This window comes from Dermacentor silvarum, chromosome 8, assembly GCF_013339745.2.
Source record: "Dermacentor silvarum isolate Dsil-2018 chromosome 8, BIME_Dsil_1.4, whole genome shotgun sequence".
Classification (NCBI taxonomy): domain Eukaryota; kingdom Metazoa; phylum Arthropoda; class Arachnida; order Ixodida; family Ixodidae; genus Dermacentor; species Dermacentor silvarum.
This window is the reverse complement of record NC_051161.1, coordinates 4,158,681-4,180,388: the sequence shown is the minus strand read 5'-3', so window position 1 is coordinate 4,180,388 and position 21,708 is coordinate 4,158,681. Positions and strand designations below refer to the sequence as shown.

The 21,708-nt window shown below is 47.7% G+C and overlaps 1 protein-coding gene across 5 annotated transcripts in view; it reads right to left on the bottom strand.

The window, feature by feature from the left end:
- Positions 1-21,708, bottom strand: part of LOC119460525 (activating signal cointegrator 1 complex subunit 3) — a 418,279-nt gene that overhangs the window by 133,101 nt on the left and 263,470 nt on the right. For all 5 annotated transcript variants that reach the window (XM_049655120.1, XM_049655118.1, XM_049655119.1 and 2 more), the window contains 3 exons: positions 16,666-16,886; positions 15,069-15,321; positions 12,575-12,720 (listed from right to left, as the gene is read on the bottom strand). In XM_049655120.1, the coding sequence (XP_049511077.1) occupies positions 12,575-12,720; positions 15,069-15,321; positions 16,666-16,886 (620 nt within the window). The remainder of the gene's footprint in view (positions 1-12,574; positions 12,721-15,068; positions 15,322-16,665; positions 16,887-21,708) is intronic.

Sequence of the window (21,708 nt, the reverse complement as noted above, 5' to 3'; positions counted from 1 at the left end):
TGGTCTACATGTTTTGCATACGTGCAGGGCTTGAAAATCATTGTTTTGGTTATAGTGCGGCTATTCCCGACTCCGGAAACTTACGTTATAAGCGGTCTACACTGCATTTTGATGATGAAAGTGGTCCTCACCATGATAATACAGTTAAACCTGCTTATAACGAACCTCCATATAATGAATTACTGGATATAACGAAGTTTTTCGATTCCCCGCCGTTACTCCGTAGAAGCACATGTATTTGAGACCTCTACGTAACGAAGTGGCAGCGGGAGACCCCCTCGATACGAATTTTCCCCTCCGACCACCTAGAAATTTCACCCCAAATTTTGTCATCTTTGCGCGAGCAGCAACCGGAAGCACCTTCTCCGCCGCGATAGAATGCGAAGCGAGCACATGTGTGCGTGCGTGCGTGTGCGAGGCGGCCCTGCATCCCTCGACCCGGCGATTTTGCCGCCGCGGGCGTGACCTTTACCCCTCCCTTCATTCAAATCTGATCCTGCCGCTTGCTGCAGCTGGCCTATCCCACCAAGCCGGCACTCTCTCCTTTTCCAGCTTATGTTGCCGACGCGCTGGTACATGCTGTGGCACATCAGACTCCACGAGTGCGGACACGCGCTGTCAAACGTTGGCGGCGTGTAAAAGCGCCGCTGAAGAAGCGAGCGAAGTGACCTTCGTGTTGTTGTCTATCGCTTCAACGCAAACTGAGCGCCGAGAACACACAGCACGCAGAAAGCCAAGAGCCGCCGACGCACCTACACTGCTAGACTCTGCCCCAACGCAGATCGCTTTCAAGATACGGCCTGCGCGACCGCGCGCCGCCCCGCTATCCCTCCTCCCTCGCTCCCTCGCCGGTGCCACGAGCGCAACGGAAGAAGGCGCGCTTCTTCCCTGCTTTTCTTGCGCGCGTGAAATTTAGACGCGGTCGTCGGCTCCCCTCGCACGTTTTCACTCGCACATACAGCATACGGCGTGTGGCGACTGCGTTATCGCCCTTGGACTTTAGGGTACGGCCACGCTAGCGGCAAAAATACGCAGCAAAAACGCGCGGCAAAAGCGGGAGGAATCGGGGGTATTGCGGCATGCCGCGCGAAATGGGTTCTGCGGCAAATGCCGCGTGCCGCGAGATGAAGAACCAATCAAGAGCGACGAGGGTGACGTCACGGAGCCATCACAACCGGAACGCCGCCGGTCCGCGCCGGGTTTTCAATCGACGATCGTCGTCTCTCGCATGAAATAACGAGCTCTCGCGGTGTTGCTCGCCTGTTCGGAGAGCGCGGGAGATCTTATCGCGCCGCCACGCGGTGAGGCGCGTGTGCCACGGTGGCCTCGCGGCAAGGCGCTGACGCGCGGCAACTTGCCGCTCGCTGCATGACGCGCGCGTTTTTTGCCGCTAGCGTGGCCATACCCTTATATACGGAATAACTATGAGCCAAAAACAATTTTAGGGCCACAACACGTCATGGACACCATCTTTATATAGCAAATACGGATCTTAAGGGCCATACTTTTGCTGGCGGAAACCGAAAATACGTCATAGTTGTCGCCCCCGGCACTTTGGGCGGCCAATGCCATCGTCAAGCCACCAAGCCAAGTGACGTGAAAGTCAAAATGGCCGCTTGGGCTGGCGCGGGGTGGCAGTTCGCAACGTATGATGCAGAAACGGTCCCACAGTTGCGACGCAACAGCGGGGTTACCAATGCATTGAGTTCTAAGGGAGCTGTGCCGGGACCGGTCGAAAACGACGTAACAGCCGGGAAAACGCAGCCCCCGATAACGTAACAGCGAGGTTCTACTGTAACACTATACGACGCTATGACGCCATTGTGACGCTCGCTCTTCGTTTCCGATGCCTCGCGCTTGTGCGAAACGACACGCGTCCACGCATCCGGTACCTGGTGTGACATCCGAGGATGAGTGCTTCGATGAAAACGGAAAACGGGTGCGCGTTACAATTGAGGGCGCGTTAGAATCGAGTAAATACGGTAAACGTTTATTTTTCGAATTTTCATGCTGAACCTGCATATAACGAAATCCTCTTTATAACTAAGTTTTTCGGGAATTTGTCAATTTCGTTATATCCAGGTTTAACTGTAATAACTTGGCTGGTCAGCATGCATGTGCTCGATTACAATGCCATCAGTCTTGGGGGTGGTAAGTGTTTGTGAATGAAATGCATTTAAGGCACGCCATCTCCCACTGCAAACATTGATATTTGGCCTGCCCTCGCCAAGCTTCAAGAGGAAATGGCATCTCACAATAATTGATTACATCCTAACCAGATTATTTTTATATTGCGACAGCAATTATATGGACTTTCGAGGCAGATTTTTACCGCAGTCGCTGGCGTCACCATCACTGTGATGTTTCATATAAAGTAAAAGTGTGATAAGATCATGGCTGGGCGGCGTATTCTGTAGGTGCGAGTGAAATAGTGTGAGGGTGAGCCGAGAACGATGGTGGCTTGATATTGCTGCAGGAAGAAAGCAGGCCCACGAGTGTAGAAGAATGTATATTTACAAGCGAAGTATATGGCGTTCAGGCAACGGCCAGAGTCTTCGTCTTCTTCTCGTTAGTGTTCCCTTCTTCTTTCCCTTCACCGTAACATCACCCTCCCGGTGGGGTTAGCTCCGCCCCAGTGCAGGTTATAGAGCGTCGCTTAATGGGGGGACATAGGGCTTGAGCCTGGTAACGTGAACAACATCACTGGTGACGTTGGGAGGCACTGAAGGCTGACCGACTGGGGCGATCTCGTATGTCACGTCGGACAGTTGTCGTAAGATCTGATATGGACCAGAATAATGGGAAAGTAGTTTTTCCGAAAAGCCGACGCAGATCATCGACGACCTTCGAGAGAAAGTAGCGGCCGCGATCCGTGAGTAACTGGCGAGGGGCGCCGTGGTGAAGGATGACGTTGTATAGTAAGAAGTCTGCGACATCTGTAGCGCAGCTGGTTGGCATCGCTCGTGCAATGACATATCTTGTGGCATAATCTGTTGCTACAGCAATCCATTTGTTTCCTTTCATGGAAATTGGAAAGGGGCCAAGGAGGTCGAGGCCCACAGGGAAGAAGGGCTCAGTAGGGATATCAATTGGTTGAAGTAAACCAGCAGGAGGCATAGCAGGGGTCTTCCGGTGCTGACACAGGTTGCAAGAAGTGACATAACGGCGCACAGAGCGATAAATGCCGGGCCGGAAGAAGCGGAGCCGCAGGCGGTCGTAAGTACGAGTGATGCCCAGATGTCCAACAGTAGGTGCGTCGTGAAGTTGCTGGAGCACGGCCAGTCGAAGGTGCTTTGGAACGACTAGGAGGAGCTCCAGGCCATCAGGACGAACACTACGACGGTATAAAGTTTCATCGCACAAGGTGAACATCCACAGAGACGGGTCATCAGGCGAGGAGCTTAGGCGTTCCATAAGTGTTCGAAGAGCCGGATCTTGGCGTTGCTCATCGCCAATATGGAGAAAGCCGGAGAGGGACAGAACACTGATGTCCGAGTCTGCATCAGTGTCGTCCGGTTCATCCACGGGATTGCGGGACAGGCAGTCAGCGTCTTTATGCAGGCGTCCTGACTTATACATAACAGAAAATGTATATTCTGTATTAAATTGGTACAGATTGTCCGGTGTGACGAAGGCGGTTTTCTCGTGGTCCATCTCGTCGACGCTAATCTGCCAATAGCTGGAGGGGAGGTCAATTGATGAAAAGTATTGGGATCCGTGAAGGCAGTCAAGAGCGTCGTCAATGCGAGGCAGGGGATAAAAATCCTTCTTTGTTATCTTGTTGAGGTGACGGTAGTCAACGCAGAAGCGCCACAAGTTGTCGTTTTTCTCTACTAAGACAACCGGTGATGCCCACGGGCTACTGAAAGGTTCAATGATGTCTTTGTCCAGCATCTTGTCGACCTCTTTCTGGATTATGGCCCTTTCTATTGCGGAGACACGATATGGCCGCCTATGAATGGGGCTGGCGTCACCGGTGTTGATGTGATGCGTGACAACAGATGTCTGACCAAGTGGACGGTCGTCCAAATCAAAGATATCCCGATAAGATGACAGGAGGTTACTAAGAGCTGTTGTTTGCTCGGAAGGAAGGTCAGGGGCGATCATCTTACAAACATTGTCCGCAGGCGTTGAACACGAAGTAATGGGTGACAAAGGTGCGTTGGTACTCAGGAAGGATTGGGAGGCCAAAGAAGAAATCTCAAATTCTTCCAAACGAGTGATAAGTGCGATGGCAATACCGTGCGGCAGCACATGCGTCGAAAATCCAAAATTGAGGATGGGCACCCGAGCGCAGTTTTCGAGGATCCGGATTAAGGTGCTCGGTAGGGCAATATGACGTGACAAAACCACGTCAGTAAGCGGCGACATGACGTACTCGCCATCAGGTACTGGAGGACAGGGCGTCAGGAGGATATTTGCCTGTGGAGACAGCCTCGTAAACTCAGCAGAACATAAGCGGGGCGAAGCACAAGTTGTTGCGTCTGCGTCAGCAGGAAGCGGCAGATCCAGCTGTACAACACCTACGGAGCAGTTAATTTGGGCGGAGTGTTTCGAAAGGAAGTCGAGGCCGAGAATTACCGTATATAATCGTGTAAGGGCCGCACCCCTACTTTGAAAGGAGAAATAAAAAAAAAAAAAAAGTTCGAAAAGTCTCGCCAGAACGGTGTAGTTAGTTAAATCGAAGCTAGATGGCGCTGCCAGTTTTCCGCTTCCGCCGGTCAAGCCGTTGAGCTGGTTGAGCCAATGCCTCCTAGGAGGCGTTGGTTGAGCATTGGCGTACAGCGCCATGATTGCTTTGTATGGTGCATCATTTGCATCGTGTCGCCGGCGAACTGGTGTCACTGCGTCAGTAGTAGTGAGCCCTGTTTGAGCCAGCGCAGGTGACGGAAGATGGGCCGGCATTTGAGATCGTTCACTGCTTCATTTAAACTGCAAGCGACTGAATATGCCGAGGAGCACGGCAAGCGAGAAGCTGGACGCAAGTACGACGTAGACAAGAAGCGCGTGCGTTACTGGATAAAGCAGAAAGATGCCCTCGCCGCTACCAACAGGAGCCGAAAGGCGTTTCAAGGCAAGAAGTGCAAATACCGAGAACTCGAAGGCGAACTCGTCAAATATGTCATCGACACTCGAAATGACGGCTACGCTATATGAACTGACATGGTACGCGTGAAAGCCCTGAACATCGCTCGCCACATGGAAATACCCAAGGCACAATTCAAGGCAAGTCGGGGGTGGGCTACGCGGTTTATGAACCGGAACCAGCTCTCTATCCGCCGCAGAACTGAACTGGGCCACTTGACTGACCACGTCAAGGACCGACTCACCACGACTCGCACGGACTTGGCTGTTATTCCTGGAGGGCTAACGAGTGTGCTGCAGCCGCTTGACGTCTGCATTAACCGTCGTTTCAAAACGGAATTTCGCCGATGCTACTCGGAATGGATGGCTGGAGGCCATCATGAGAAGACCCCTACGGGACGGCTGAAGCGGGCATCACTCCAACAAGTGTGTGCGTGGATTTTTAGCGCGTGGCGTGCCGTGTCATTGGAAACAGTTGCGAAAAGCTTCAAGGTGACTGCAATTTCGAACAGCATGGACGGTACTGAGGATGATCGTCTCTGGGGGGGATGCAGACGCCGAGGCATGCTCTTCCGAGGGCGAGACAGCGATAGCGACACGGAATCGTGATAAAAACATTCCTGGCATGTCATTTGTGACTCTCTTGAACACTTCTACTGCTTTGGAAACAGTATAGACCTTTGGCGAGCTGTCGTCGGCCTGATTCGTGTAAGGGCTGCACCAAGCAAAAATTTCGAAAAAAAAAGTGCGGCTCTTACACGAGTATATACGGCAGGTCGTGTGGACAGTGCTCAAGGACGATAAATAAAACAACGCTCTAATGGCCCGCAATGGTCACACGTGCTGTGCACATTCCAAGAACAGGTGAAGTACTCCCATCGACGACTCGCACAGTGCACGGTACGGCGGGCGTCAGAACCTTTTTGAGCCTTCGGCGGAGAGCAGCGCTCATAACTGAAAGCTGCGCTCCTGTGTCAACGAGAGATGTAACAGGAACACTATCAACTTCAATGTCCAGTAGGTTTCCACGAGTAGGCAGGGTCAACAGAGGATTTGTGGGCTGGGTCGGAGTTGCAGCTTCACCTCCGGGAGCTGCACTGCCTAGTTTCCCGAAGGGAAGCGACCGGTTGCAGATGGGGACGAAGAGCGGTGAACGAGAGGCGAACGGGACCGACGGCCTTGTAGAGACGGGAGCGGCTGGATATTGGTGGAGCACTGTCGGCGTTGATGTTCCTAGGTGGCGTGTAGGGCAAGAAAGTGCGATTGTCTGGTACTTGGAGGTAGTGACTTGGAGACGACCACCGAGGAGACGACGACCAGCGGTTACGGCAATGACGGGCGATGTGTCCAATACCGGAACAATTAAAACAGATGTTCTGTCATCCGCTGTGCGCCAGTCAGCGGGGTTGCGGCGGAGTGGCGGAAAGCTTTGCGTCTGGGAGCGAGCGGCTGGAGAAATCTGGTAGGTGTTCGTATGGCGGACCGAGCAGAGACGGAATGCCCAAACTTGCTATTTCCTCCCGAACGAACGCTTGTATGAGCGAGATAGCGGGCACGCTTTCCCGACAGTCGGAACGAATTGGGGCCGGAGCCATGGCCTCAAGCTCACGGCGAACGATACGCGTTATATCTTCCGGTCCTGTCGGCTGAACGAACCGCAGCGGGTCTTCTCACGAAGATGTTGCGGCGGTGTTGGGCAATCTGTCGAAATTTTGAGGGACGCGGCGGGCTTTCGCTTGTTTGAAGCGCCGGCACTCCTTTATAATTGCATCCACAGTGGCACAATCTTTACACATCAGGAGATTGAAGGCGTCGTCTGCAATACCTTTTAGTATGTTACCAATCTTGTCCGCCTAGTTCATGTTGTTATCAGCCTTGCGGCAGAGAGCCAGCACATCCTGTATGTACACGACATAGGATTCCGTGGACGTCTGAGCGCTGCATGCAAGTTCTTTTTTTGCTGCCAACTGACGACCGACAGGTCTGCCAAACAGGTCTCGCATTTTTTCTTTGCAGACATCCCAGCTTGTTAGGTCAGCTTCATGCGTATCGTACCATTGCTTCGCAGTTCCTCGCAGATAAAACATCAGGTTTGCTAGCATCATTGTTGGATCCCACCTGTTGTTGTCGCACACTCGCTCGTACATCGCAAGCCAGTCCTCGACGTCGGCGTTGTCCGTGCCACAAAATGTCCCCGGGTCCCGCAGATGAGTAAGGATGACCGTTGGCATGGACTGCTGAGGCGTTGTCAGTTATGTCGGTTGATCTGCCATTGTGGCGGCAGGTAGATGAAGCCCGCTGCGAAGTTCCGTGATTGTACCCCGCACTTCTACCAAAATGTTGCAGGAAGAAAGCTGGCCCACGAGTGTAGAAGCATGTATATTTACAAGTGAAGTATATGGCGTTCAGGCAACGGCCAGAGTCTTCGTCTTCCTCTCGTTACTGTTCCCTTCTTCTTTCCCTTCACCGTAACAATATCATGCACGCAAGGAAGGAAGGCGGAGAAAAAGCATGCACTCTTTCATTGTGCGCAAGGCAGAAGAGGGGGGTGAGAGGAAATGGGGACCATTCTACACCGGCCGCGGCTGAGTATGGTGCGGCCGGGCTGGCCCAATCTAAAAGTAATCTGCAATCGGTAAAAATTCTGGGTACGCCGAGAGGCTACGTGTGCACTGTGTTCTCACCACTTGGTTCGTGTTGAAGCGAGAGACAGCACGAAGAGCAATTCACGCACTGCTGCTGCCGCTCTTCCTCGTGCCAGCGTTTTGACAGCGAGTGTCCACGGTGATCAAGTGAGATGTGTTCGTGTTTAAAACTTTGGGTAACAGCGCAAACAGACGACCACAAGAAGGGAGACACGGACACACAGGCGCTGACTAACAACTGGTTTTATTGTGAAGGAAAGCACACCTTATATATGCCAGAGTGAAGCAAGGGAAAGGGGAAAACATAACAAGGGTAACATCGTGCCAACAACGCAAGCGCAAAACAGCCAACCAAGCGCAACAAGGCGCAATCAATTATTTTTCTTTCTAATCTGAACCCCCGATAGCCGCATCCAGAAGATAAAATTCAGCGTCAAAGAGAGCAAGGGAAGGGGTGCTGAAGCACTTGCTACCGAACTTCCTGATGTGGTAGGCTTCCAAACTGATGCGCGCTGTCTTGTCACTACTCTTTCCTAGAATCGTCGTCTCCTTTAACCGGGCCACACAATCAGTGCACTTGCTAACGTGCGCAACTATATGTGCGTATTTGTCATCTCGTTTTTTCAGTTTTAGAGCGTGTTCCCCTAAACGGTCATTGACACAGCGGCCAGTTTCGCCGACGTAAAACATCCCACAAGACATGGGAATGCAATACACCACTCCAGTGGAACATTTAACGAACGGCGGTTGGTGGTTCTTCTGGCATCCACGTTTACTGGTGTAGCAGATACGTGGGCACAACTTTCCCAGCTTGTTAGGGGCAGAAAAACATATTGGCACGCCGTGCCTACTTGCCACCTTCTTCAGATTGTGGGAGAGTTTATGGATGTAGGGGACCACCTCAGGTCTATGTGCCTTCCGGTGATCCTCCGCCGTTGTAGTTCCCGTTCCACGCTTGAATTTTTGAAGGAGGGTTTCAGAAACAGCAGTCAAGACCGAGACGGGAAACCCTGCAGCCAAAAGACGGCTTACCTGATTGTTAAAACTGAGCGTCATCTGATGTGGGCACGATTTCTGGAGAGCCGATTCCATACACATCACCGCTATTCCTCTCTTAATTGTCTTGGAATGTGCCGAGTCATAGGGCAGTAGCTCCTTAGCCCGTGGGTAGTATCCCCAGCAAACGTGTCCATCACAGAACGTGATTTTAAGGTCTAAAAACTGTAAAATTGAAGAGTCCGGAAGTTCATGGGTGAAACGCAACCCACGTCCATGTTTGCTAAAAAAAGATAAAACTTCACCTACAGTAGAGGAGTAGGTGGAGGCAGGCTGCTTTTTTAAAAGCACTAAAAAATCGTCAACATACCTAAAAGTTTTTAAAACCGGCCCCGCATTAAACACCTGTTCTAGTGTGTCGTCCACCTTGGCCAGAAAAATGTCACAAAGAATAGGGGCTACGCAAGACCCTATGCAGATGCCATCACGCTGCAAAAAAGGGTGATCGTCAAATACAATAAAAGTAGAATTCAAGTAAAACTGCAGTAAAGACAGAAAATTATCAACGGACACGCCGGCGGTGTTCTGGAAGGATACGTCGCCGTTAGCTTCAATGCACTCTTTGACACACGCTAACAGTTGATTCTGCGGGACAGAATAAAACAAGTCCTGCACGTCAACAGAAAAACCAAAACCAACATGATCATTTCCCTCTAGAAACTGTGCTACTGCGGCTGAATTTTTGACCAGAAATGGGTCGTTCACAACAAGCGTCTTCAGTTTCTTTAACAAAAACTGGCTGACACACTTCTGCCACGATCCCTCTTCACTAACAATAGTCCTAAACGGAACTTCGGGCTTATGTGTCTTGGTTGTGAAAAAAACCCTCAAGCTGTTCCCCTACTGTTGGAAATGTCCCTGGCAAGCCTGCCGAGGTCTAACTGCTTACAAAACTGGACAAACTTGGTTTTAACGCGCACTTCACATTTCTTCATGGGGACAAAGTTCTTATTTACCGCCGCCAAAGCTTTTTCATTGTAAAGTCCCTTGGGTAAAACGGCGAACCCCCCCTCTTTATCAGCTTGCGTAAGCATCAGGTTGTTGCGCTTGAAAAAAGATACTACGTCGTTCAACAAAATACTATGCTGCGAGTCCGTGGTTTTAGGAGCAAACTTTCGCAGGCAGTCAACACCTTCAAGAAGGCAGCAGTCCCGATTATCATCTGTAGCCTTATCGGTCACTTTTCGATTCATAGCAATGAGATCATGCGCGATCATTAGCAAACATGGACGTGGGTTGCGTTTCACCCATGAACTTCCGGACTCTTCAATTTTACAGTTTTTAGACCTTAAAATCACGTTCTGTGATGGACACGTTTGCTGGGGATACTACCCACGGGCTAAGGAGCTACTGCCCTATGACTCGGCACATTCCAAGACAATTAAGAGAGGAATAGCGGTGATGTGTATGGAATCGGCTCTCCAGAAATCGTGCCCACATCAGATGACGCTCAGTTTTAACAATCAGGTAAGCCGTCTTTTGGCTGCAGGGTTTCCCGTCTCGGTCTTGACTGCTGTTTCTGAAACCCTCCTTCAAAAATTCAAGCGTGGAACGGGAACTACAACGGCGGAGGATCACCGGAAGGCACATAGACCTGAGGTGGTCCCCTACATCCATAAACTCTCCCACAATCTGAAGAAGGTGGCAAGCAGGCACGGCGTGCCAATATGTTTTTCTGCCCCTAACAAGCTGGGAAAGTTGTGCCCACGTATCTGCAACACCAGTAAACGTGGATGCCAGAAGAACCACCAACCGCCGTTCGTTAAATGTTCCACTGGAGTGGTGTATTGCATTCCCATGTCTTGTGGGATGTTTTACGTCGGCGAAACTGGCCGCTGTGTCAATGACCGTTTAGGGGAACACGCTCTAAAACTGAAAAAACGAGATGACAAATACGCACATATAGTTGCGCACGTTAGCAAGTGCACTGATTGTGTGGCCCGGTTAAAGGAGACGACGATTCTAGGAAAGAGTAGTGACAAGACAGCGCGCATCAGTTTGGAAGCCTACCACATCAGGAAGTTCGGTAGCAAGTGCTTCAGCACCCCTTCCCTTGCTCTCTTTGACGCTGAATTTTATCTTCTGGATGCGGCTATCGGAGGTTCAGATTAGAAAGAAAAATAATTGATTGCGCCTTGTTGCGCTTGGTTGGCTGTTTTGCGCTTGCGTTGTTGGCACGATGTTACCCTTGTTATGTTTTCCCCTTTCCCTTGCTTCACTCTGGCATATATAAGGTGTGCTTTCCTTCACAATAAAACCAGTTGTTAGTCAGCGCCTGTGTGTCCGTGTCTCCCTTCTTGTGGTCGTCTGTTTGCGCTGTTACCCAAAGTTTCAAGATGTACCAACTCGCCCAAAAAGAAGTATTGATGGTGTTCGTGTTTGCCTGTGCGCATGTGACACCATGCTTGGTAATTTAGTTAGTAAGCAAATGTTTACAAGCTTATACGGTCGATAAAACTACTATCCTTATTCGTGTATCTGTCTAATAATTTGCTATCGCAATCGATGCTTCGCCTTTTGGGCGAAACTGTGAGATTTTGTTTTTCAAGAGAAATGGGTTTAAATATTGTCTATGCATTAGAATAGATACAAAACCAAGATTGTTCCTGGGGCATCGGCAAGAGCCCACCATCAGGGCTAGTGCCGTTTCTATCACAAGGTTTCGACAGAACAAGTTCGTGCACAGGCTGCCAATGACGATGTGCAGTAGGGTTCGCTTTCTTTTCATGATTTAAAGTGCATTCAAAACAAGTTGTTTTACATACTACGCCAGCACCAAAGCAGCCTCATCAAGAGTCTTCAGCATCTCGGGCTCTTGTGTCGCTCAACAAAGGTGAGGTGGTTAGTCTAGGCAAGAGCCACCGCTTTGCTGTGGAGTGATTGAAGAAATGAAGAATGGTCGAATGCAATGGATGGCATGTTGTGGTCCACACACAGTGATAGAGTGCTATCCATATAGTGATGACAATGGAGGTTAAGCATAAATAAATTTCTGTTTTGTGGAGGTATACTCTGCATGTTTCACCTTTTTCTAATAGCCAGAATCAGAGGCATGCTACACTTTTCTTGTTACAAAAACAGAGTGCATGTTAGACTCTGGATCATGTTAGAATTAGGTAAACACTGTCAAATGAAGCAGTGACATGTTTGTACTTTTTTTCGGCCTGTTTTAATTCCACTCACTGGATAATTCGATCAATTCCATTATGCCATCAAGGTCAAATTAATGAAAGTTGACCGTACAGACTCAATCACAATGTACAGACTCAACCACTCAATCAGTGTGCCTTTAATGAAACTATTTTGTAGAAGGCTAGAACTACTGCATAAGACACACTTATGTCACATGATTCTAAGGATTTTTTATTTGAATTCCGGTACTTTTAGTAAGCTCAGTGGTTTAAGATTCACTGGGATACATGGCTAAGTTCAAGGCTCAATCAAGAGAGTTATACTGTGGTCGCTTAGGGCGCACCATTTAGATGACAGCTAAGGGTTCGAGTGGTGGAACCACTTGCAGCTCCCACGGTTGTCCATACATGTACAGTGCGGGGTTGCTTTACTGCAATACTTGGAAATTCTGAGTTTGATTTTATTATCTGAGCACTGCGTCATCCCAACATATCAGTGTAGTTGAAAAGGTACTATCAGAAGCTGTCACTACTACAAATGCGGCACTCACGTTAAGGTAACATGTTGTGAATAGCCTTTTGCATACGGAGCTAGGATTGCTCTGTAGGTGGATACCTCAGCACAAAGTTATTTGTAGAATTGAGAGTGGCACTTACTTCTCCAATGCCAAGCCAATCAGCAAGATCTCGTGCATTTGCCAAGGCAGTCGACAGTCCAATTATGCGAACCTTGCGGCTGGTGTAGGAACTGATGTAGTTGGCTCTGGATACAATCACTTCCAGCACTGGTCCTCTGCCCTCACCTGTCACAATTGCCCAAATAAAGGAACATTTTAGTAAGGCATTGAAATATGCAATATTAGTGACAGGATGAAGAAACTGTGAAACTGAAATTCAACACTAAATTGGCTATTCTGAAAGCTTTGACAAAAGTTGGGTCTGATGTAAGAAAAACACGTCTTATTTAAAGCTCCTTACCAGGCCCCAGAGAGAGAGAGAGTTGGTTTTGGAGACAGAGGCACTATTTTCTCCAGCCCTTTAGGGAGCACAGTTCAGCGCCTACTAGAGAAAGTAAGAAGGAAGGGATGTTAACCAGAAACCGGCTGGCTACCCTATGCTGTAGGAAGAGGAATAGAAAAATGAGAGAGAAAAAAAGAGTTCAGCAATTCCTTTGGCTCTGAACTCATTTACTGGGACAACAGCATCCTCCCACAGTGAAGACACATTTGCTTGCTCTTCCATCACCTCGACCAGCGCCCACAATAAACATTTTTGCCGCCTCTAATAAGAAAGCCCACTTGATAGTTACATCACAATAACTGCCTCTTCTCTCCTTTTCCAGCAGCAGTCCTGTGCACTCTGCATTTCTTGGCAAATATGAGCTTTTGCATTTATTCTGGCTATTGTGTGCCGCAGGTTATATGTGTGCCACAGAAGCGACGTCATCTGTGCTGGCGGGAATTCCCCCCAGCAGAAGGGAACGAGGATTTTCGCTTGAATTTGCAGCTGTTTTTGCAGTGAGCAGTGGTGCACAGCTTTGCAGATACGACCACTGTGTCATCTAAGCACCGTGTTTGTCTATTTGTAATGCCCAAACTTTGTGACTTTCGACTTGCTAACATATCCATCACTTAACTCTTTCCGTACCGTGTATATTGGGCATCGTTATACCTCTATTGAAGGTTTAAAACGCCACTTTTGAGACCTTCCGCGCCGCTCACGGACACACTGCGCCATTGAACGTGAAAGAGGAGAAACCATATTTTTGTTTTCTAAGCAGTTTGCTTTTTTCCCGCATGGCGGTGATTTTTAAACGTGCTAAAAAGTTTCACGATCGTCAAAGCAAAACGCAAAAACGTCCAGCTCCTGAAACGGTGCGCGCTTAGGGAGATCGCAGATATCGCGATTCTGCTGTCTCTGCGGCTGACCTTATTGATGCATTGAATAGCAGCGAGTCGGAGGACGCTGACTTTTCGTCGGACATTGAGTCTTAAAGTGATGACGCAAACCAGCCTGGAACATCGGCGGCCACAGACCAGCCCGCCAAACTGTAGTGCTTGCAGTTAAATTCTTGTAGCAGAATACCTGTTCAATGAAAATTTTTTATTTTTTCTGAGATAGTGCCAAATAGATGGCAATACATTTTGTATATCTCATAATTTTCATAACATGTTTTTCTTAGTAGATACAAGCGTGTCTTTAGAAACTTTGTTCAATTTTATCGCACAATCTTGATTTTAACAATTTATATCTTTTTTATGACATACATCTTGTTAATAAAACTTTTATGCCTAAAAAGTGCATTCATTTTGCTTTCTGTTTATGTATTACATTAAAGATTGAGTGCAGTAGTTCTTTCAGAAAAAGACATCTGCCGTAACATACAAAATACACCTATTTTCCCCATGGTAGGGAAAGAGTTAACTTGTTGCAAGAGCACGTTTGAGACTCCACTTACTTTAAGCTGCTGTTAACAATCACCAGTGTATATACAGTGGAATCTCATTGATACAATCTTCACAGGAACCGGAAAATAAAAAATATCCCACCCGAAAATCGTATCATCCAACGTATTATCCAACCAAATCATAATATTGGGAAAAGAAAAAGGAACGTATTATCCCGAAAAACATATGCAGAATCGTATGAACGAGGTTCCATTGTATCATTGTTATTATCTTGCAAAGCACACTAGCTGCTCTAGAGCATATGAAATGCTGTCACTTTGTTAGCACGATGGTCTCACCATAGCCAGATTGTAGCCATGTTGCAAATACTGCAGTATATTATGTGCACCATCGACTGCCCCAGAAATTATGATGCATGCATAAACAGCCAATGGGCAGAAACAGTTTGACAAGAGACACTGGTTCTCGCTATTTTCTTCATCTTTAAGTGTTGTTTTGCTTTAAGCAAAAATTTGAGTGTTTTATTTAGTCTGTTAGTATCCCTGCTTCATCACAATCGCTACTCCTTGACTATATGTAACATGGTTACGAGCACTGCGGGCCACATTAAAAGAAATAAGTGACGTTTGATACTAAGATGGTCTTAGCTGGGCAAAGTAATTCAATGCTGTTTTTTTTTTACATCACAAATCAATTGCTTCATGCAGGCCTTGGCTTTCCAACGAAAAACGTGCACCACGTACCCAGCAAATGTATCTCATCGATGATTATCAGCGACACCTGCTTGACATAGCCTCTCGTGTGCCAGCTCCTGCTGATTCCATCCCACTTTTCCGGTGTGGTAACAATAACATCAGCACTGGTGATGACACGAAAGTCCGGGGTCACATCACCAGTCAGCTCCGCCACGTGCTTCCCCATCTTCTCTTCGAAGCGAACCTTCCAATCTTCAATCCTCTCCCTGACCAATGCCTTCAGTGGAGCAATATACACAATCTGCAAGACAGACACAACCGTCTGTTTTCACAGTGTCTTTGCCCTACTTATGGTAATTCAAGGAAGAAGTGGGTGTAAAATATGACAGGAATGTTGAAAGAAAGGCACAGTCGGAGAGCATTGTGCCTGGATTTTTTACACATATACCTTCAGACTTTTCAACTGAAGAGCAAGAATTCGAGCACATGCAGTCACTAGTGAGCAGGTGCTGAACAGTTATCAACGTGGCAACACCCAGGGAGTTCCTGTTGAAAGGTCTATAATAAACATCACTAAAGAAAATTTGGGAAATGACACCTTGACTAAGGATATTTATATAATCAGCTTTTGCTGACGAAGAGGACTCATGAGAAAAGTGATATGGAACATAGTGTTAAGGAATGTCATCAACCACTGTCCGCCACATGACAAAGGCACCTCCAAAAGACTGCCAATTACACCTGTGGTGCACCAACTAATCTCTGTACCATACATTTACTTATCTTGGTACTCAAATCTGCGGCCCTTGGTTGCATCACCTTTTCCTCGACATGTGTCCCATCCTTCAGATAGACCAGTGTCTATCTATTCAAAGCATCACATAAACTCACCTGCTCTCTCTCAATCTCATTCCTTTTGCTTCTTTTATAACTCATAACATTACACCTAGCATTTTTATTTATATTGCTTGTTGCATGATCTCCTGAACATCTTTCAAAGTTTTTCAGCTTACCATATAACTTACGGTGAAGTAGGAGTCTGGCAAAATACAACTGTTTTCTTTTTCGTGCAGATAAATATCGCTTATTCTATAGAATAACTACCATTTGCCATTTCCAAGCCTTCCCTTTGACTTTGCTATTTCAGCTGTTCAATCATTCGTTGTGAATGAATGAAGGTGCATTTCTAGGTGCATTGTACTGAGTTGATTACCAGGACAATGCACCTAGAAATTGTGGGTAGCTGATTCCCGCTACTCCTATATACTTCATTCTTCCAACTTACAGTGTCTGATAAAATTGTGCTTACCACTGATACCTTTTGTGAAGACCAAATTGAGTCCCTAGCTCATTCTTTGTGTCTTCAGTATAGTTCTCAACATATAAAGTTTTTGAAATATGAATAAACCAAAGCTTATGCTACTCCTACAGAAGGGAAATAAGAAGAGAAACAGTGATCACTTTTATTACTGGGATGCCCAAGATTAATAAGACCCCACACAGGATTGTCATGCGAAAATGTGGAAGAAAGAGTGGCGATGCTCGCTACTGAGCTAGGTGAAAAGCTTCAGAGGTGGCATTGATACGTTCTTCTACAGCTGGGCCCACATGCATTCCATGCGGATAGTAACAAGAAAAGAGGCACCTTGGATTCTGGACTGATGTTGAAGACACGAAACATGGCAATCTCAGCTGCAATGGTCTTCCCTGAGCCCGTAGGAGCGCCCAGGAGCACGTTGTGGTCCGTGTGGTATAGCGTGTGGAATATCTGAGTCTGGATCGGGTTGAAGTGGCTGAACCGGTATAGTAGTTCATACGTGGTGTTGCACAGGGCAGAAACAGGCAGAGGCTGCAGGTCAAGCAGCTCTGCATGGGGTCATAGTGACAGCAATCAAGAAAGGCACCACACCTGCTCTCAAAGAACATTTTGCTCAAGCAGACAGAAACAGACAAGTGTGAGGATGTCCTTCTCAACATATGCACTGCAAATCAAAAGAGAGAAAAAAAAAAAAGCACTCTTTTCAACGGTATGCTTATTCATCAACTACCTCAATCATGAATCTCACATCACAACACTGGGATGCCAAAAGAAGCTTGGTGTCCCTTGACAGTAGCAAACAGTGCGGCAAATAAAGCACAGCACTTCTCCAAGGGAAACAACGAAATAAAAAGTATGCGGTGTGTGACAGCTGTAGTCACAATAGGAAGAAGACAGCATGCACTGTGAAGTGCCGGGAAGGAACGCAGACGGCCAGTGTGCTGCTACACTAGATTGAGTAGCTGGTCCAGTAAAGCCTCGCTGTAATGAAGATGAAGGGGGACCCATGCTTACGTTGTTGCAACTATTAGTCCGTTATAAGAGTGATCTACCCCATTACTGATATTATCCGCCAGGTAAGGGCAGTGTTGTTATTAAACAATTGGTAAGCCAACAAACATTTGCTGTGCACCACTAAATGACTACTAAATATTGTTTTCAGCGGAGTCTTCGTTGGTGAGACGACTGCTTTCTCTAGTGCAGCTGTCAATGCTAATCCATCTTTGTTTCCTATTCTTATCATTTGTCACGCCAAGTACCCAACTGGGACTAATGATGAAAAAAATTAAATGAATAATCATAAGTATAGTCCCAAGGTGCTGAAAATCTTTTGATTGTGCATGTCCAGCAGCTCATTGTGGCTATGGTTAAACAGTGAAACATATACCAAAGCATCATTCTTCAATGTACCACAAGCCATGTGCACATGCTGTTCATGTTTCATTCTGGCATAATAGTGCACAACCTCTGACTGGCAATGTGTGCGGTAGAGCGTGGTATGAGGGGGCAGCATTAGAGTGTGTGCAAGGACCACAACTCAGCAGTGCGGCTGGTTTGGCACGCTGCCAGGTGGCTGACAGCTCGTGGGAAGCTGCTGAATCAGAGAAGCTAGAAGTACTGTGAAATCTCATCAATATTGTAGGGATGAGGGGGCACCAATGGCGCTACGCCTCAGCACACTGTGCACCCCGTTTGGCGCACCCCTGCCCATCACCCACGGTCCAGCACAATCCCGAGGAAATACTGGACGATAACCACGTGTACACTAGGAAAGCATTTACAGCGAAACCTTGTTACTATGAACACCACGTTAACTAACTTTGCAGATTGACTAACTTTTCAGAAATCCATTGCTGAGTGCTTAGTTTTGATGTAAAAATATTTCAGTACCAGAAACTTCAGAATACTGAATTTTTCAGAATAACAATCGTTATTCATAGTAATGTCTGCTGTCAGGCTAGTTGGCATATGGCTAGAAATGGTCCGAGTCTCTCTCTTGTATGTGTTTTATTTTTGCACCTAAAACCATTTCTAATCGTTATTTAGATTCCGTGTCATGTTATCAATACCTCAGTAATACAAACTAATATCCCAAATTTTGGGCATTCTTAGATTTCCATGCATCGTTTTTGACCACCAGAACAAAAAAAAAAAAAAAATCAATAAATAATAATAATAAAAAAAAAAAAAAAAACAGCACACACCCGCTGCGGTGGCTCAGTCAGCTAAGGCGTTGCGCTGCTGAGCACGAGATCACGTGATCGAATCCCGGCCGCGGCGGCCGCATTTCGATGGAGGCGAAATGCAAAAATGCCGTGTACTTGCGTTGTAGTGCACGTTAAAGAACCTGAAAAACTTGTCTGGACGCCTCGGCCGTTGGGTACTGCGCTTGCAGGAATATGACTTTAGTGTCACGTATAGGTCCGGCAAACAACATCAAGATGCCGACGCTTTGTCACGCTGCCCGCTGTCTCCAAACGCCCATGCTTCACCTTCGGTCTGCACGTCACCATCTAGCGACACATCTCAGCCCACGTCCAGTAGCCCGGGACAGGCGGTCGCCTCAGTTGACTTTCTTCCCGTCCACTGACCTCGTCTCACTCCAGCGTACTGACCCATACTGCCGAACGCTGATCGACCGACTTACTGGCTTGGCACGACCCCCCCAACAGTCGCTTAAGACGACAACTTTCACGTTTTAAGCTTCAGGGTGGAGCGTTATTTCAATTAATCTACCATCCTTCCGGTAACCGGTGGGTACCAGTCATACCTCGCTCACTTCGACTCCAAGTATTAGAAGCATTTCACGACGACGCGATGGCTGCCCACTTGGGCTTTCTTAAGACCTACGACCGCAGCAAAATGCGTTCCTTCTGGCCGGGCCTATCCATCTCTGTCGCCAAATACGTTAGCTCCTGCTCATTATGCCAACACAGAAAACGCTCGACATCCCTTCCAGCCGGTGCTCTGCAGCTTCTACCATGCCCGTTCACCCCCTTCGAAATTGTGGGCATAGACTTGTACGGACCCCTCCCACTCATGCCCGCTGGTCACCGCTGGATCGTTACCGCAGTGGATCATCTAACGCGTTACGCTGAGACAGCTGCTGTTCGCTCTGGTACTGCCTCAGAAGTCGCTGAGTTTTTCGTGCACGGTATCGTTTTGCGCCACGGCACACCGTGTGTGCTCCTGAGTGACCGTGGCAAGACGTTCCTTTTGCATGTCCTTCGTGAAGTCCTCCAGGCCTCTGACACCACCCATAAGACCCCATCAGCGTACCATCCGCAAACAAATGGCCTTACCAAGCGTTTTCAGCGAACTTTGTCCGCCATGATGTCAATGTATGTTCGACCCGATCACACCAACTAGGACACCATCCTACCTTTCGTGACGTTTGCGTACAATACTGCCGTCCAACGTACAACCAATTACAGTCCTTTCTTCCTTGAGCACGGTCGTGCGCCGTCTTTCGTCTTGGATACTACACTCCTTTAAGCACGTGCTGCTCCACCCTCATCTCTTCCTGAAGAATTTGCTGCTCACATCACCCGCTGCCGTGAAATTGCCCGCGCCAACACCGCTACCATTCAGGACAAAAGGAAAATTCGATATGATGCGAGGCGTCGCGTTGCTTTGTTCCGCCCAGGCGACGAAGTTCTTTTGTAGACACCTGTTCGCGCACCGGGCTTCTGTGAAAAGTTTCTCCACAGATATCTCGGCCCCTACACCGTTTTGCAAAGAACTTCGGCCGTTACCTACCGCGTCACTCCTGTCAGCTCAGCTACTGATCGCCGCCGCCGCACTACGGAAATCGTTCAAGTATCTCGATTGAAACCCTACATTCGCCGTACCTACCCTTTCTAGCTTGCGGTCTTGCTGACCGCTTTCCTGAAGGGGGGGAAGTTAGTTTGAGCGCATTTTGTGCATATCGTCGTCGTCATCTGTACATACAACGCATCATCTTTTGTGAGCGCTATTTGTGCATATCATCGTCGTCATTTGTACATACGACTCATCATCATCTTTTGTCTCGCGCGGTGCTTAGTCTCTGACTCGGGCGGCTGCTCGGAAATAAAGGCATCGCATCAGCCGACGTCTCACAATAAATAAATATATATATATATATTGAAAGACGGAAGACGACCAGGACAGGCAGCACTGGCAGACCCGTTTATTCCACCGGCACGGCCGAGGCTCAAACACGAAGAAGAAGAGAAACAGGGATGATGATGGCTATATACAAATGAGAACGATGAAGTACGTTAAATGTGCTTACAATATATATATAGACACACGCTTCTACCATGTGATCTACCTCTACATGACAGGCTTCCCACAGTTCACACACATACTGTTTTTTCACTTCGACACTCCTAATGCTAAAGCATTAATAATTTTGAAAAATGGGGGGGGAGGGGCAGAAACTCCCCACTGGGGAATTGTCATACAGTGTGTGTAACATTCTTTGGTATCATTGCTTATGAAGCTTATACTCTACCCTTGAAACCAAGTTTGCTGTATTGTAAGACCCCCCCATGAGCAAATCCAAAAAATTCCAGGCACACTAAGACGATCTCCCCAGTAAACTCTTCTTTACCACCAAGCTTCTACTTGGTAAATGAAAGAAATATTGTCGTAGCACTTTTTTTCTTTGCATAATTTGCCCTACCAATGCGCTTGCCCACATTTCAACGCATACTCTTCAGAAGCTTCTCCCTGTTGTAGCAGATGCAATTCTTTCGTTGCTAGCATTTTCCGCAGATACATTGCCCGCGCAATCTCACGGCTGCATTTTAACTGCGCCTCCATTAAGGCTGCATTTTGTATATGTTTCCTTGCCACATTTCTTTTATTATTTATAACGATGAGTGTACAATGTCACAAGGCCGTTTGAAGCCAGAAGGACAAAGTTTAAGCTAATCCATGTACCAACCATCATTGATCCCATGCTGGCCGAACCGCCCCGCTTGCAGCTCCCGTAGACACTAGCACCAGAGTTACCTCTGGTAATTATTGTATGAAACTCTGTGGTTTAAGCTTTGGGCGGATGTATCTTGGCAGCTGGTAGCTTTCAGACAAAATATCATGTCGGAGGTTCGTGCGCCCACAAGTAGGTTGCGGTAAGCCTACAGAGGTTTGTGTATTCACAGAAATTCACCTCTAGAAACCTAAATGGCGCTACGGGATTTTCTTGGACACGAAACGGAAGGCCGAACGGAAAGGAGCAGAAAATCACCCCGGGCACCAAGCCAACGAATCCAACACATTAAAGAACAGAAGGGCTACGATTCATATTTAACACATTCAGTGGACCAACATGGCCACCTCTGTCCCTGCAACCCAGTCACAAATGAAGGAAGGTTTAGCAAC